We start from the raw sequence: 16461 nt of genomic DNA on the forward strand, positions 1-16461 counted from the left end.
CATTCTGAAATATCTAGGTAATAAGGTTCCTTTTCAAAGTAGATAGTATTAGCATACTGCTTCACAGTAGCTGACAGTCTACAAAAAAAGAAAATCAATAAAAGCCAAACTGATGCGTACTCTGTCTTCAATGAAAAATTTGAAAGTTTCAGAATTACTCTTCAAAATATTTCCAATATAGCCTTCCTATATTTCAACTATTTGTAAGCAGCTGATTATTTGTAGTAGGCACAGCATAAGGAGGATGGGTCTTGCAAGAACCTTCTGGCTTCACAAAGCAGTTTGAGGAGTCTAGCAGTACTTGACACAAAACACTTCCTCTTGTGAGCCATTATGAATATTGTGTCTTGCTGAAAAATATCCCTCTCCGAACTTGATTTCTGTATTTTTCCTCCTTCATCTACAGGACGGCTGCTTTACACAGTGGCTTCAGGTTTTCAGAGTCCAAAGGCCATAAGACTTTCCACTCCTTCCCTCCCTTCGCTCACATATAAATGTTACTGAAGTGGTTCCCTGTCATTATCAGAGTTATTAGGGAAGAAAAAAGCAAAGTTTCACCAAAAAAAAAAAAAAAAAGCAGAGCATGCTGCAAATACCAGCCAATTATGTTGCATCCATAAAAGAAAGACTGATTTCAGCCTGGCATTAAAGTCAGAATCCTTATTTCTAGATCCTTTTCAAGGTACACCTTGATTCACATACATAGTGCATTTACATTCACCTTATAAGGTTATAAAGAAACATCAAATCTGTGGGAAAGTATTTTTCAGATATCAGCGCAGGTGAGGGGGAAGGGAACAGCACAGTCCTTTATAATTCTTAGAAATGGAAAAACATATAGAAGTACAGAGATTGCTAAGGCCACAGCTCAGAAGCAGCTGTGAAAATCGCCATCAGCTACGCAAATTTTTCTTACCTCTTGAGCAGAAAGGAAGTGAATGTGCAATAATTTCCTCTCACTATCAACCAACGGTAAAAAAGTAACAGTAACATCATCGTCAGTGTTCAAGTTAGCACCAGCGCCTCGATTGCCATAACCATCGTTCTCCATGGCAACCAGAGCAGAGAAATGGCCCCTTGTGTAGCCCAGAGCAATAGGACTTTTCCAACAAAAACTCTGTTCCCATAACAAAGGCAAATATACACCTGCAAGAAATTAAAACAAAGGATAAGACTCAGAACTTTGATCTTCAGTAATGAAGCATTTTGATACAAAATATCAACTTGCTGCTGTTCGCTAAACACAGTAACACCAGGACATTACAAGCATTTAATACATATTTGGTTTGATCTACACTAATACGGGCCACACTTTTCAGTGCAGCTAATTATCGCTGGGTTAGATTATGAGATTAGTAAAATATATCTGCAGCTGTACAAGTTTAAACAAAAATGGGATAATAATTCCAACCACTACCTCATTATCATTCCCCTAAAATCTATAGTACGCTGATTAATAAAAATAAATTTGAAAGAGTCTTTCATATTTGCTACTTTTTTTTTTTTTTTTAAACAGCAACCACCACCAGCCCCCAAAACCCCACATACAGATTCTGCATCACAGAAACAAAAAAAGCTACAGCTATTTTTACCAGATCCAAAAATTCTGCCATCTGCTTGCAAAATCTATTATTAAAAGAAATTCACTGCACCAAATATCATTCAGTACTTAAGTATGTGTCCCATGCCAGGGACAATTGGTCTTCTCATGAACTGGGCATTAACAGACTAAATTAAGTTGCAACAGTTATGCACATGGAGCTCACGCTGTTCTGCTCCGACAGAACAAACTAGTGATGTCCCGGGTTCTGAAAGAGACTGCCGTTTTTCTCCCTACCATTTTTAGGGATAAAGACAGCAATTTGCTTGAGGTGCAGCAAGTCTCAAAATAAAACTAGAACTCTTTGCTTCTAGGAACATAATTCTTGGTGTGCACTGCTGCAAGACAACTCAAGCAAAAGCATGCCTTACCTTGTGACAGTTTAAAAATAGCCATGCATAAACTTAAGTGCACATGTAGCATAGCAACCTTTCATAGTGCAGTTGCTGCCAGTAAGTTAGGAACAGACGCTGCAGCAAAACACAAAGCACTTCATTTCTCTCTCAATGTTCATGGACCCTGAAGGGCAACGTTAAAATGGAAATCTGAGGTGGGGGGGGGGGGGGTGGTACGTGGGGAAGTTGTGTAAGTTTAAAACCCATTTTCCTTTGCTGCCACAAAAGTTAGTGGGAGCCGCTGGTAACTATTTGTCCCCTTTCCCATGCTCCTGAAGCAGCAATCAAGAAATACCTAAATATTTTCCAATTCTTTTAGATTGAGATTCACAAAGGTTTTTACAAAACCTAGACGTGAGGACAAATCCACGCATCATCATCTTAGCTTCCCTTTCCTCCCATCCTCCATTGCAATTAAGCCTCATTATAATTCAGTATTAAACACAAAATGAACTGGGTTTGAAAAGGAGAAAGCTAGAGAACAAGGGGTGAGTGTTTCCAAAAGTTTCAAGCCTTTACATATGGACAAAGAAAGTTAATCCAAACGTTTGGTCAAAATTCAAAGTTACAGTGAAAAATAACATGCTAGCAGCACCATGTTTTAGCACGTTAGCGTGTCTTGGCAGTATTACAGTACCGATACCAAAAGCAAAAAAAAACAAGGACATTCAGCGATGTTTTCTGCCTCCACCTGTACCAAAAGCAGAAATCCTCAGAGAGAAGTATTACGGAAACAAGTCTTCGGTAATAATATATGTTAAAGGACCACTCTCATCTCCACCTACCACCCCCCCACCCCCCTCCCGCCCCAGCCATTCATGCTTCCATCTCCTGTTCTGCTCCAGAAGTTTGGAAGACATTTTTGGATCAAATCCAGGATTTCGTAAGGCTTCACTTCCTGGTCAACCGCAGCTCTGAAAGGACTCATTGACCCACCAACACGTACAAGAGAGCACCAATGCCAGTACCCTCCAGGGGTCACCAAAAAAACACCCCCTTTCCTCCAAAAAATTCAGAGATATAACCAAAGGTCCCCACCTTCCACTCACAAATAGCGCCAACTCTGCAGAAGAGACTTACATCAGACAGCTAATGCCCTTCTGTCCCAGTCTGGTGCATTTTAGCACCAGTCACTATTCAATGTTGTCAGGGCTACAGAAATCACTAGATAAGCAAAGGGTCTGATCTCCATGAACGTCAAACATTTCATCTGACAATGTCCTACAACTACGCAACGCGTAAGCACACGACCTGTTCAAAAACAACTCCTCAGGAGCAGAACTAACCTGTTTGCCTCAACACGATCTCTACATCAAAATGCAGCCACTTCTTGGAAGCGTTTATACCAACTTTTTCATGATTGGCCAGTTTATTTTAGTAAAAAAAATGCTATACTAACAACTTCCCCAAGACAGAACGCTGTAACACACTTTCCCTTCTCCCTCAACGTTTCGCGATGAGCTGCGCAAGAAGAGCGTTTCATGCGTTATCAGGAATACCCCCAAGCGCTTTGAAGTTTTGTCAGAGGAGTTGGTTATCAATTGCCAAGGTAGTTTGAAAACAGTAGACACCCAGATAAGCCACAGAAAAGCCAGAATATAGGCTATCCTGACCCCTATCCTGGAAGCCATCCACATCAGATTTAGTTTCTCAAGTCCAATCTGATGATATCCGAGTCAGTCGTCTTTTTTCCTGTTTAATTTTAAAAGCTGTATGTTCATCCAATAACTGTTCTTTCCCACTCTAAACTTTTATCACTTTAAATGAAGGATAACATTTAACTACACACAGCAGGTATTTCACCTGATATCAACAACAACAAAAAATCCTCATTCCTCCATAAAGACTTTCAACTGCCCCAAACTTACAGGCCAAACAGCTTCTTAGATTCTGCAGCCTAGAGCTCTGCAACGTATTATGCGTTTGCCAACTTCCAGAGTTACTTTACTTTTTTTTTTTCTAAATCACAAAAAGAGGCTTCTAGATCTCTTTCAAGAAATTGTCTACTAATACATACTGATGTATAGGTGGAAATAACTGTAGGGTAGCAGACCCTAGATATGCTTGAAGCCAGGAATATGACCGTGGGCAAAATGCACGTGCCCCAGCATCCGGAAACACAGCTGCAGTTCCCTGACTCAACAGTTCTTTCCACGTCGGTTTCGTTTACTGTTGAGCATGTACTGATGCTCCCAATCCCCTCTGTGTTTTTTTTTATTGCTATAGACATGGAAATATTAAAGCGTTAACATCTAACACACAGGCCAGTTGCCCAAACATATATATTTGGCTTGCAAAACAGAATACACCTCTCTAGAAATCTGCAGACACCAGTCTGAGCAAAACTGGACTGGAGTCAACTAAACAAAATAACATCTTCATATTTATCTTAACAATGGCTGGGCTGCTTGCCCAGAAGACGAAGAGGAGAAACAGCAAGAACCTGATCAAGGTATGCAGAATTACAGTACGAGTTGAGAAATAGGTCAGTATTTACATCATATTAGTTGTAAACTGTGAATCACAAAATATCAGATAAATTAGAACTAGATCATGGAATTTAGTTTTTGCCAAAAATGAGATTTACATTATCAGTTGACCAATATTTTGTAATCACGTATAATAAAGCTTCCTAATCTTATGCCTCCAACAATAAACTAATGGTAGAGCGTTTATGAACGGAATTCCTTCCTTTTGAACCCCTACAGCATTCAGTCAAGTAAGTTGACAACACTAATCAAGTACCAAAAAAAAAAAGTAATAAAAATACTATTTCCTCTATTCCAACTTCATCGTTCTCCATCCTCCTGCTACTTTCTCTACCTGTCCTTACATAACCTTTAGGGGTGACTGCTTTTCACTGTCCTTAAGGGCCGCTTCACAAATCACCTCCCACAGTGCTGCAGAATGACAAGGCATGGCCCTTCATCCTGAAAAAGTAGGATAGCAGCAGCAGATACTGCTGTCACCCTGTTGAGGGCCTACACCAATGTAAATGCCTTTTCACCTTTTGCCTGTCTCTTCCCCCAAGCTTAGGAAGTACACTCGACAGCTTCCTTCAGGAAGTGCTAAATATAATTTACTATTAACAGCTGTAAATGTTCATTTTGTAAACTACGACAAACAATTTCAAATTCCATCTTTTCTTAAGCCTCCTGTGTCTTAAGAGCAGTACAAATCACAACTTTTGTTAAGTTTTCCCTAAAGAGAACATTTTATGTCAGTCACTAATTAAAAGCATGTTGAGTGGAAAGCAAAAATGCTCTTAGTATGGGTACATGTAGCATGTCTGCTATACATACCTTGTATTTTAATCATCAACCTTTCAATTTCTAAGAAAAGAAAAACTGGAAGTTTTGAGGGGTTTTGTTTTGTTCTTCTAATTCCATCCCCTTCGGGCTAGTAGCTTACGTATCACTTTCTTTTCAACTTCCTTTAAATTTATGTTCTACAGCTAAAACTTTTTCTAAATTGAACTTTTAAACTAAAGTTTAAAATTCTTACCTTGAAACTTACCTTGAAAACGGGTATATCCTAATGTTTCTCCTCGGAAACTCTTATAATATTTTACTCCATAAACTATAATTGGTCTTCTAAGAATATGTGCAAGTACAAAAATGTGTGTCTGCTCCAAACTTGCTCCAGGCTGTACCAAACACAAACGAGAACACTTGAAACAGAACTTTTTCATTCTTTATTTTTAAATTTGAAAAATATTCTCCAAGTTGAGGGAGAAAGCCCTTTTAAGAGTAAGCAATCTAGCTTTGGTAGGAAAAAATGAAAGATTGGAAGACTATTACATATTAGTTAGAGATAAGCACAAACATTTCAACTTGCACAAGAACTTAATCTGACTGTAATAATTAATTCTTTGTCCTATCTCTGAGAGTCAATCTATCATATTTCATTTCTTTGGTTAGAAGTGAAGTTCTGCGTAATGTTTAGACTAAAAATAACTCATCCATCTGAGAAAAGTTAAGGTAAATATCTTTTAATGATAAAACATTAAAATAGCACATCCAAAAATAGTTATGATAAAATAATGCCAAAATCATGCATGCTCTTTAAAGGAGGAGCTAAGAAGTATTGCTATATTTGGAAGCTTACAGGAATGTAACTTCCTTGTATTTTGGAAGGGAGTAGCAAAACGTCAGCTTGCTAAAGTTTTAATAGTTCCAGGTTACAAATTTGCAGGTATGTTCTTAAGAGCTGAATGTTGCAGGAGGGAAGGGAACATTAAGTAGATAATTGCGTATCGGTTTACTCTACAGATTTCACTCTGACACCAACAGAACCAGACTCTTTTTAGCACCCTTGTACTGCTTAACAGGAAGCTCAAAAGTTACCAATTTTTAAATACAATTTTACAATACAGTAGGAAGAGGCTGCCCAATACTCTTTTAAGAATGCTAGCTTAAGAGGAATGTTTTCTGCTATAAGAAAAATTCTTATTCATCAACAACATTCCAAGTTTTGGAAATTTCTATTCAGAGGGATTAAAATATCCTTTCTAACAGCAAGCTTACGAGAGAAGTCTTCTCACCTGGCTCGCAAGAGAGAGTATGAATGCCCAGTCTTCCTGCCACTGTTCCTCTCGCAATGAGAAATGTAAACCAAAGCTTTGGGAATACCACGATTCCCACTCTTTCCAGCGTGTATAGAACCTAAAATATTAATAGTGAGAAAGAGCAGTAAAATATTCCATTAAAATATGTACCCAGTCACACACGTCTGATAGCAGTATTCAGCCTGCTGAAACCCTGTATCTCAGTTTCTGTCCTGAAGTGGAAACAAAGCATATGCCAAGAAAAAGGATTATTTTTTTCTTTAATCTTCAGGGAGACACCATTTGCTAACCCTCATCTAAGAAACCACTTGCTATCCCTAATGTCCACAGCAAGCACACTGTAATTGATAGAGGTTCCCAAAAGGCTTCTGGCTAGCTTGCTACATCTTGTAACAACTTTTTGAAGCCTTATTGAGGTTTATGCAAGTGTTGAGCTATAGGGAACAAAATCAAGACCTTCCGTTTTATGCAAGAGAAACTACTCATTCTTCTCACATAGACAATACAAGTGTTTTCTTCTCTGACCATATCAAGAACCAATTAACTCCAGTGTATTCACACACCAACTTCAAATAGACTGTGGTTAACAGGCAGAATCTGTTTTATATCAGGTTTTGGAGCACAGAGAATGGTAATTCCACAATATATGGAATAGCTATACAGCAGGATGGATAAGAATCAAATACGGAAAATGTGGTTAATCAGATTTACGCTCAAGGTTTTAGAGTCATTGGGTTTCTATTTTTCTGTTTAAATTATTTTTTTTTGTATGCTAGTGTGCACTCTGTGTGTTTCATCCTTTTTAACATATCAGTCATTTCACTTTATATTCGATTTAAAAAAAAAAAGATGTTGGCTTTTAAAATTTTAACGTCAGTCCAGTCACTGCACTGTAGAAAGTCCAGAATTTAGTACTCAGAACAAGGATTTACTAAAAAGTGTTCAGCCAAGTTTTAAACAATGAACTTTATTTCAAATGCAAAGAACACATCCAGCTTATTAAAAAAGAAGTCACTGAAATGAACTAGTTCAACTAAAATCTGAGAAGGATAACACTGAGTGTGTTGGGGAGGGGGAAAACCTTCCCTAATTTTTCAGTAAAGATGTAATCATCCTAAAATCTTGGGTGGATACGACAGCTATTACCTATCAGGTTGGTTTTCCCAGGTACAGCTAAAACCACTGACTCACTTAAAAGAACTATCATAAGACACATTTTGATAGGCTTATGTGCTTACTCACAGCAAACCCCTAGAAATCTCTAACTGAACACCTAGTGCTAAATGAACTGGCAGGTCTCCTGAAAGAAGTTTAATCCGATGCTGTTAAAAAAAAAAGGTCTAATGCAAACATGTTTTCCTTAAGAAGTTTTTCTTCAAGTTAGTCAGCCCTAGAGACAGTTATCTGCAAATGCTGCTTGGGAGGCTAATTTGATAACTTCATCCAGAGAAGTCAAGGCCTCAAGACTTGGAGCTCATTTGAAACAAGCTTTTCAGCGTAACACAAGAGGACCGAAGTGTAAGAAAAGACGACCACCGAATAGCTGTGTAAGAAAATTCTGAAAGTCGACTCACAGCGTGCCCATTCTCCACCCAAAGCTAAACGTGGAGTGAGAAGAGGGACAAATCCAAATATGCTGGGGGGAAGACATTTAAAGGTGAGTGGAAAAAGGAGTCCACAGGCCAAAGCCTCTGGAAACTTCAGTAGCAAGTTTTTCTGAGTACCAGACACTAGATTGTCTCTACTACTGTCAGTACCTAAACAACCTCAGGATCACATGAGTTATGTGAATGTTTGAGTTCTGCCTACAAAAATCCCCATTTTTAAGCATCATTTTTAAGGCTCTAAAGAACAATTCCATTGCATAAAAGTTTAAACGTACTGTTGTTGAGACTAGTGAGTGCCATTTAAGAGCCTATTCCTCCAGCAACTACTATCATTAAAGCCACCAACGACAACGTAATTTCCAGTCTCCTGTAGGTCCTAGCCCATAATGTTGAAAAGTAACAGCTTCTTCCCACACCAGATCCACCCAGGGGAATAAAGATTGGTTATAACAGAATTTAACTAGAAGAGTTTGCAGAGCCTCACTCAGGAATGCTATACTCAAGCCTGAGGTATCATCTCCAGGACCATGCTAGTCGATTCCTCAAGAATTTCCATCGCGGACAGCCTCTGGAGGCAGAGCAGCTCCTATTAAGGATATAGCTCTGTGTAGGTTTGTACTGGAACCTCTACCAACATCTCCTGTGTCAAACCAGCAAATCAGATTTTCCAGACTGAAGGTCGACAACTACATTCAAACAACTATAAATCAGCATCCGAATCAGACTGAAAGAAAGAAAGAAAGAAAGAAAAATTCTGCTTCCAACAGGGATAAATATTAAGTATATTCTGAAGAAAATGCAGATTCTGTCTAGAAGAATCAAAAGAGTTTATAAGACTTGACATATTCTAAATAATGAGTGTTATGTTAGATACAGTAAGTCAACAAAAGTTAACACTGGTTAATCCAGTTTGTCGCGTGTTTTTGTATGCCATGCAGGCTTCTGTTACCATAAAGAACAAAATCTGATCTATCATAAATTTATTTTCTGGCCTCAGGGGAACTGCTGGTGATGCCAGGGACATTCCTGCATGGTCCAAATGTACATTCCCTTATAAGTGACTCTGAAGTCGTGACAGATCCATTCAGAGACAGGATCTCAGGAGAATAATGACGGAAGCACCACTTCATGGAATCCAGCTCTGGATGCTAATTCTAGGAATTTTCCCCAAACAGCAAGCATTTCGGGGGCAGTAATCACAACGGCTATTTATAGGTACCTCTAAAGTTAACTTTCCTTGACCTCCTGCACAGCAAACGCAGAAAGGCGGCAGGCTACTCCTCTGATAGGCCTGCTGATAGCGTTTCTCTTGTCCTTGATTACAGGAACGTAAGAAATCTCATCTCCTGTGTCTGAAGTTAACCTTTATCAATACCTTGGCTTAGTTCCATTACATACTTGAGACCTGGTGGAGACCACTGGGGGTCCAGCTGCAACACTTTTTCCACTAACAGACAAACAAAAACACAGGACTGGAAAAGGCTGCTAGTGTACAACAACAAAAATTAATTCAGAAAGATAAATTAATTCTATGGCCCAGTGACGGCCCTAGTTAAAACGTCAACACTGTCTGTTTTACTGCCATTACTTCAGCAGACAAAAGAGGAGGAAAAAGAGCAATAGCGAACAAAGCTGTAACTAAGCAGTTAGAATGAGAAGATCAAGAAGCATATATAAGAATTACGGACTATCTTTGAACAGGCTTCTGCATATCTGCCACCAACAACAGCAATTTTTTATTTAAAATAAATTAGAAACAGACTACAAGAATCACACCGTGACTCAACATTTTTGATCCACGCTATCCCGCATAAATCTGTGAGGGGGTTTTTACTCTATACTACAATCGATGCTACACAGAAAGCTACCCTTAAAGCTGACACAAAAAGTATCTTACCAATGTGAGCAGTCATGTAAACTGTCGTGAAGAGCTTTCCGCAGCACTGAATCCTTGTCGTAAATGCCCCAAGTGGCTTGTAGTACTGAATCAAGCAGGCAGTCCCCTGCAGTCCGATTCCAAAGTGCATATAATCTGCTGTCCAAGCGCGTACCCAATTCCAGTGACCAGTTAATAATGGGAGATTCCTCTTCTAGCTCTGTAACATGACAATAACCTCTTATAAAACCTACTAGCATCTGAAGTCTTCTCAGCGAGAGAATCTGAACAAGATCTTAATAGTATAATCTCTACTTTATTTATGTAAATAGGTAAATAGTTAAGCTTTCCCTCATACTACCAAAAAAAAAAAAAAAAAAAAAAAAGAGATGAACTTGAAAGGTTGCAAGCGCTTCCTTGGGCTAAATATTGTCAAAGAAAAAAAAGGAAAAAAACCACACATCATACACTAGCCTTAAAGGAAACATCATATCATTTCTTTGGGGATTATTTCTGAAGTGGAAAGACTGTTCAGTTTTCTTTGAAGACCTCAGACTTAAAACTGGAAAGCTCTTAAAAATCTTTAAATCCTTTAAATCCAAAGATACATTACGAACCTCGTTTCTATAGTCTCCATTCTCACTTTCTACCTTTTAAAGTTAACGTAAAGGTTATTATCTTTCTAATTTTGAGATGGAAATTAATTTGGAAGCATCAAATTTATATTTAAAACTTCAGGCAAATTTTAAAAAATCTCTAAGGAAAGATTATAGTCATTCTCAAGAGTGTTTACCTTTCTGAACATCTCTATCAAGTACTTCATCAAATAACTTTTCTTGGACTGTGGGCGGTAAGTCTTCAATATCTGGAAAAATGGAAAATGAATACAAGAGTCACTTAATTTCACCATTAAAAAAAAAACAAAAGAAAAAGAAAGGACACATTACAAGTTGGTGCTCAGGAGAATTTTCACAGCTCCTTTCTCCCTACCATCCGTAATGCTTCTGCTGAGAAGCTGCTGTTATTTTCAGATCCATCACTTGTGATCACAAGCGACACAGAACATGCTAAAGTACCACTACATCTCAGGCTGACTATCATATCTTTTATGCAGAAAGGATCATCAGAGCACACTTAGGGTAAAAATGGATTTCTCTAAAGGAGAAAGTGAAGCAAAGACCTATTGCGGGGGGGGGGGGGGGGGGTGTCCACCACTGCTATATTTAGTACAGCTTCAATCCAAAGTAGTGGTTTTCCATCCCTCAGAAAGACTTCCCTACCCTACTGTGTCCCAGTGCATGGGCAGAGTTTGCCACCGGGCTTATCCTTGTCTGAAACAACCCACTGTCTTAGTTATTCCTTGCAAAGTTTTGAGAAATAATTCAGACAATCCTACTGCTCTGTGGGCCAGCTGGCAACTTAGAAGACAGAAAATGAGAAAACTATGGAGCTATGACAGGGAAAATGCCAGGACTAACTATTCCAGAAGTTTTAAAAATACAAGCTGCAATTACAGATTTACCTTAAAAAAATACAAAAAATTGTGTAATGTGCAAAACTTTTGCGAGTCCTTTATTTCATAATGCAATAAACACTGCTGCATGTTGTGAAACTCAAACATACTTATACTGAGACAAATAGGGTAAAATACATATTACTATGATACTTGCACGCATAAACACGCAGGTAAGTGACCAGATTTTGTACGGATAAAAGCAAGGAAATAAGGATTTGAAAATAAGATAGGCTTGCAACCATTTAGCTCCTTTCAATGCCCACTGATTCGGTATTCAACTTGATATTTCTCTCAGCACAAAAGTCTACCGTAGAGCACTCTCTCAGCTTTTCCCGGGAACCACAGATGCAACACTGGGCTGCCCCAGAAGAATGTTAAAAGAGCGAGCCATGTTATGCTTGAACACGCTACATGGGCTTCAGGACTGCCATGTCCAGACAGGCTGACACAGGTGCCGAAACTCCCAAGAGTGCAGCAGGTCTTTTCCATTTGTATCTACCCCTGGATGGTGGGGACATTCTTAGCTGGATGGAGAGCACAGCACTACCCAGAAGGGCTTCCAAACACAATCTGTGTGGGAGGGTGATCCTTGAACGGTGGCGCATACGCACCGTTTGTTACGTGAGTTGTTCGTGACCTGCATTTCGATATGAGGGTACTAGGTAAAGGGCTGCTGGATATATCAGCAACTAGAGAAACTTTGTTAGCTTCAGCAAAGTTGTGAAACTTAACTACATGAAAGTTAAGGAAGTAACTCAAGTAGTTAAACAAAAATAGCTAATATCCCCTAGAATGCCTAAAAGGGTAACGATTGGGCTTTAGGTAATACTTCAGAGTCATGCAGATCTCTTATACTGCAGTGTGACATCTGCCATCCCTGCTCAGCTGTCTGATACTCTGGGGATTCTAAAAATGGTACCAGACACCCACATGTAAGCACCTGTATTGCTCCTGAAGTGTCTCCTTTGGTGCAGGCAGTTCGTTTTTCCTTAAATTAAAACCAACTCAGAGCAGCCAGCAATCAGTTTAAAAGTTTTGTACTGCACACGTCTGTGCATCGGCTCTTTGGGAGGATCGTATTCAGCTAGGAATCGATTTCCACTCAATCTTTCAAGCTACGTTGTAGAGATAACATATGACTCGTGTGATTTACCATTATTCTTGGAAATACTAGCTTGGGACCAACGGCTAACTGTTGATCAGAAGAGATGCTAGGTTGACCAAGCGTGATGGAAGTAGATATATATCAACAGTCTCAATGTACAGAAGTGTCAATTTCTATTCCAGGGCAGTCACAGAAGCCAACTTCAGGTTTCCCTACAGCTTCTGAACGTTGTTATTCCTTAATTAATTAATAGTTATTACACGTCAGATAACCTGCTTACCGGTTTAAGAGGTTTCTTGAAAACATTGAACAACTTCAGTTGTGGTAACAGCAATATACTTCTCACGGCATTGTGCTGAGCCTCTTTCCCTTCCCTCCCCAAACAGCGATGCAAGTGGTAAGAGTCTCTAGACGCCTGGTACCTATACGCTGTCTACCTAACACACGTGACCCGCAGAATAAGACTGAACAAAGCGTCTCAATCAGATAATTGTAGACAAGCGGTAATATTGTAGTTTTTCTTTTTTGTTGTTAAGCGGAGAAGATGAGATAACACTCAAGCAATAGATTGCAAATATAATTCTCACAGCACTACTGCTTCATAAAAAAGAAAAACTAATCTGCTAATTAATGCAGTTTTCAGCTACATGTTACGTAGCCCGATTGCACACTGTCTCATCTCTGGTGGCATTTCCATTAAAGGGAACAGCTACTGACGATTAAAAATCTTCTTTCTAATAATTTTAATAATAGATAAACATCTGACGGGTATTTTCTTGGTCACAGAGTAATTGAAAAGTATTCAAGGAGTGCTACTGCTGTAACCAGGTTCAAAACGTAAAGCGTATTGGAAGAACAGCTCTGGGCCTTAGAAGAAAAGGCTGAAAATTAGTATAGCTATATAAAAACCATATGAGAGCCTAGAAACATCTGGGCTCCAACCTTAACCTTAACATAGCCTTTCCTCAGGGAACACAACATTTCTTCCTCCGCTTCTTCATGTCTGAAGATGACAACATACGACAACGCTTCGGAAGAATGATGCATGGGCGGCAGTGTGCAAAAACTGAACATTAATTAGTAAACACCAAATCCTAACCCTACACAGACCACCACCATCAGAAAGTCAAAGAACGCATCTAAAAGTATCGGTTCTCAACTAAGGTGACAAAGAAACTTTTCAACAGTAAGTAGCATTTTATAATTACCTGCAGGTAATGTAAATGTTACAAGGTCAGTTAGAAAATAGCAAGCAAAGTCTCCCTTTCGCTGATGAAGAGATGCAGCAATTTCGCGACGAATTTGTTCTGTAACCTCTGGACACACCATGGCAGGAATGCACTTCGCTGCATGTTGTGATACCTGTAACATAATAGACTTACTGCACTCGGTATTATTCCTAGTTAAACCTAAAAACTTAGGGGGAAGAGCCAAAAAGAGAACGGTGTGGTGGGGGAAGCCTCACACACACCAAAATACTGTGAACCCTTGTATGTATAACCAGAACATGGCAGGATACTGGATAACAATAGTGAAATACCTCAAAAGTTACGGGTGAGCCCAGACTACGTTTAATATATACAACTCTATTACCACAACACAACAGACAGTTTCTTACAACGAAACTTCCCAAAAACTGTTAAGATACTTAAATTTCTTAGGCTTAAGAGCAGCGCGAAAAGCACCAATACTAACCACATATAAGTGGTACTAAAAATGCATTCATTAGTATTAAGAAATAATTCTTAGAATTTATATTAAACACTAATAAATGTGTGTTTATATAAATACAAGGCCTTCTCCAGACTTCAGCTACACTTATCTTGCTTCAGCTACTCCACTGTTTTATTACTCAACCCTATGCATCCCATCACTCTTAGGTGCTTCTCCTTCTCAGGCATGCTACTTTCCTCAAAGCCTTCACAACTGCGTTAAGTGTTAACGGACGGGAGGAGGAGGAACGTGCGCCCCTCGGATCAGGTGAGGGAACCGTAAAGTCTGAGATGACGAAAATGGTGGAAAAAACTAACAAAATTAGTTATGAGCCTAATAAGAGGGAAAGATTAAATAGGGCAAAGACCACCAGAAGTGAGGCACACCAGGCAAAAACACGGAACACGCAAAAGCAAGGAGACCACAGAGACAAGGCAACCAGTCTGTGCAACGTGGAAGGCGGGGGAGAAAGGTAGTTTATTTGCAAAGCAAGAAATTTGCCCTTCCCCATAAGAGAAGCCACAAAGAGTTCCATGGAAGAAACTGGCAGTTCACTGCCAGGTAGACTTATTCATTTACAAGTCTCAAAAAATTAAGCTGTCATTGATCTTTTGCCTCCGGGGCATTTCCTCTCCCCCACCCAAAGCACAGGAAGCATCACAATGGCTTGCTTCCACTGCCAGAAAGGTCAGGACGCATGCCAAGTCTGCTCCTTTTAATGGGAAACCTGAAAGTCCTCCAGATTACCACATGCATACATCTTAAAAAGACTGTTTCTTAAGGAGAAATATCGACAGAACAAAGGCACAAAGCAGCAATTCACTTATCCTTCTAACAATATTGGTCTCTGTCTACTAGCAAATAACGTTACACGTCACTGGCTGCAAATAGTGGCACAGTTACATAAGGTTCCTATTCAATCTGGGCAAGGGCCGGAGTAACTCACCTCCGTAAGCAAAATTGCTAGCATATCTTGTCTCTGAAAGCGTATAGCCAGATGTACAAGCGTGTACCCAACATCAAAAGCAGAAGGGCGATTTAGCAGGCGTACTTCATCTGCAGTAAGCTGGCGTGCAATATCTCCTCCTGACGACTTGTAAGCCTCAACAGCAGCTAAATCACCTTCTACAACACCTAAAGAAACAAAACAGTTTCATTTAGCTAGCAAATGAACCATTTTGGACCTTGCCCAATACAGTTTTTGCCTCTATTCCGACACAGACCTAACATACAAAGGTCAACTACATACCAAGCAACTTGCAAATAATTTTCTTAAATGGAAGACTATGAAATCCTTGCACTTACCTCACCTCCCAGATCATCTCCAATTTTCCAAAATAGTTGGAAGATACAGAAGATTAAAAGACAGCTATCATGTGGTGCGGAAGGCCCTTGATGAGATACCTAGCATAACACACTCGCTATCACTTTGTCTGATCAACAGTCACAAAGACAAATCATTCATTCATAGTACAGAGATTAGCCTGATTATCACATCTTCCTTTATAACTTATTTAAAAAAAAAAATCCTTTCAATTTTGATCACATTTAGGAAACAAATGCTCTGAAAAATCTTGAACGAAAAATAAAGGTTTTTTGTTTTCTCTTTTTTTGGGAAGTTATGGTTTAAAACCTAGTGTTGGAAAGAGGTATAGGGCACAACGCTTTTCTTCAGTTCACCGTCTCTGCTATAAACCGAACACTTATCCAGTCATCATCTACGGTACTCTAAGACTAAATTAAAGAAAAATCACACATACATACCACATCAACTTTGTGCCGCTTTACTTTTAAAGTGAGGTTGGGTGGGGGTGGGGAGGGGGGAAACCACACACTGTCTTCTAAAGTCCTCTGAAATTTAACTTCTGAACTACATTTCGTACCAACACCATCCATGCTGAATGCATTCCCTAGCAGTAATTATCAGAATACACCATCAACAAGATGCTGAATCTGTTATCTTCAACCACATCCCTTCCCAAATAGGATTTCCTAAATTTAGAAATGCCATTTACTATAAAGATCTTCTTTTAGGTACATTCTTTGCAAGAGAACAGTGTGATGAATAGTGAGTTGAGGAAA

At 39.2% G+C, this 16461-nt stretch overlaps 1 protein-coding gene across 2 annotated transcripts in view; it reads right to left on the reverse strand.

The window, feature by feature from the left end:
* The window catches only part of ZRANB1 (zinc finger RANBP2-type containing 1), a 48097-nt gene that overhangs the window by 4475 nt on the left and 27161 nt on the right, over positions 1 to 16461 (reverse strand). Inside the window, exons 4-10 of one of the 2 annotated variants that reach the window (XM_068951471.1) lie at positions 15326 to 15513; positions 13875 to 14028; positions 10839 to 10910; positions 10067 to 10265; positions 6539 to 6659; positions 5512 to 5641; positions 917 to 1146 (exon numbers count right to left, since the gene is read on the reverse strand). In XM_068951471.1, coding sequence (XP_068807572.1) covers positions 917 to 1146; positions 5512 to 5641; positions 6539 to 6659; positions 10067 to 10265; positions 10839 to 10910; positions 13875 to 14028; positions 15326 to 15513 — 1094 coding nt within the window. The remainder of the gene's footprint in view (positions 1 to 916; positions 1147 to 5511; positions 5642 to 6538; positions 6660 to 10066; positions 10266 to 10838; positions 10911 to 13874; positions 14029 to 15325; positions 15514 to 16461) is intronic. The other variant, XM_068951473.1, reaches the window with a different exon arrangement.

Source organism: Struthio camelus, chromosome 7 (assembly GCF_040807025.1).
Source record: "Struthio camelus isolate bStrCam1 chromosome 7, bStrCam1.hap1, whole genome shotgun sequence".
NCBI classification, from domain to species: domain Eukaryota; kingdom Metazoa; phylum Chordata; class Aves; order Struthioniformes; family Struthionidae; genus Struthio; species Struthio camelus.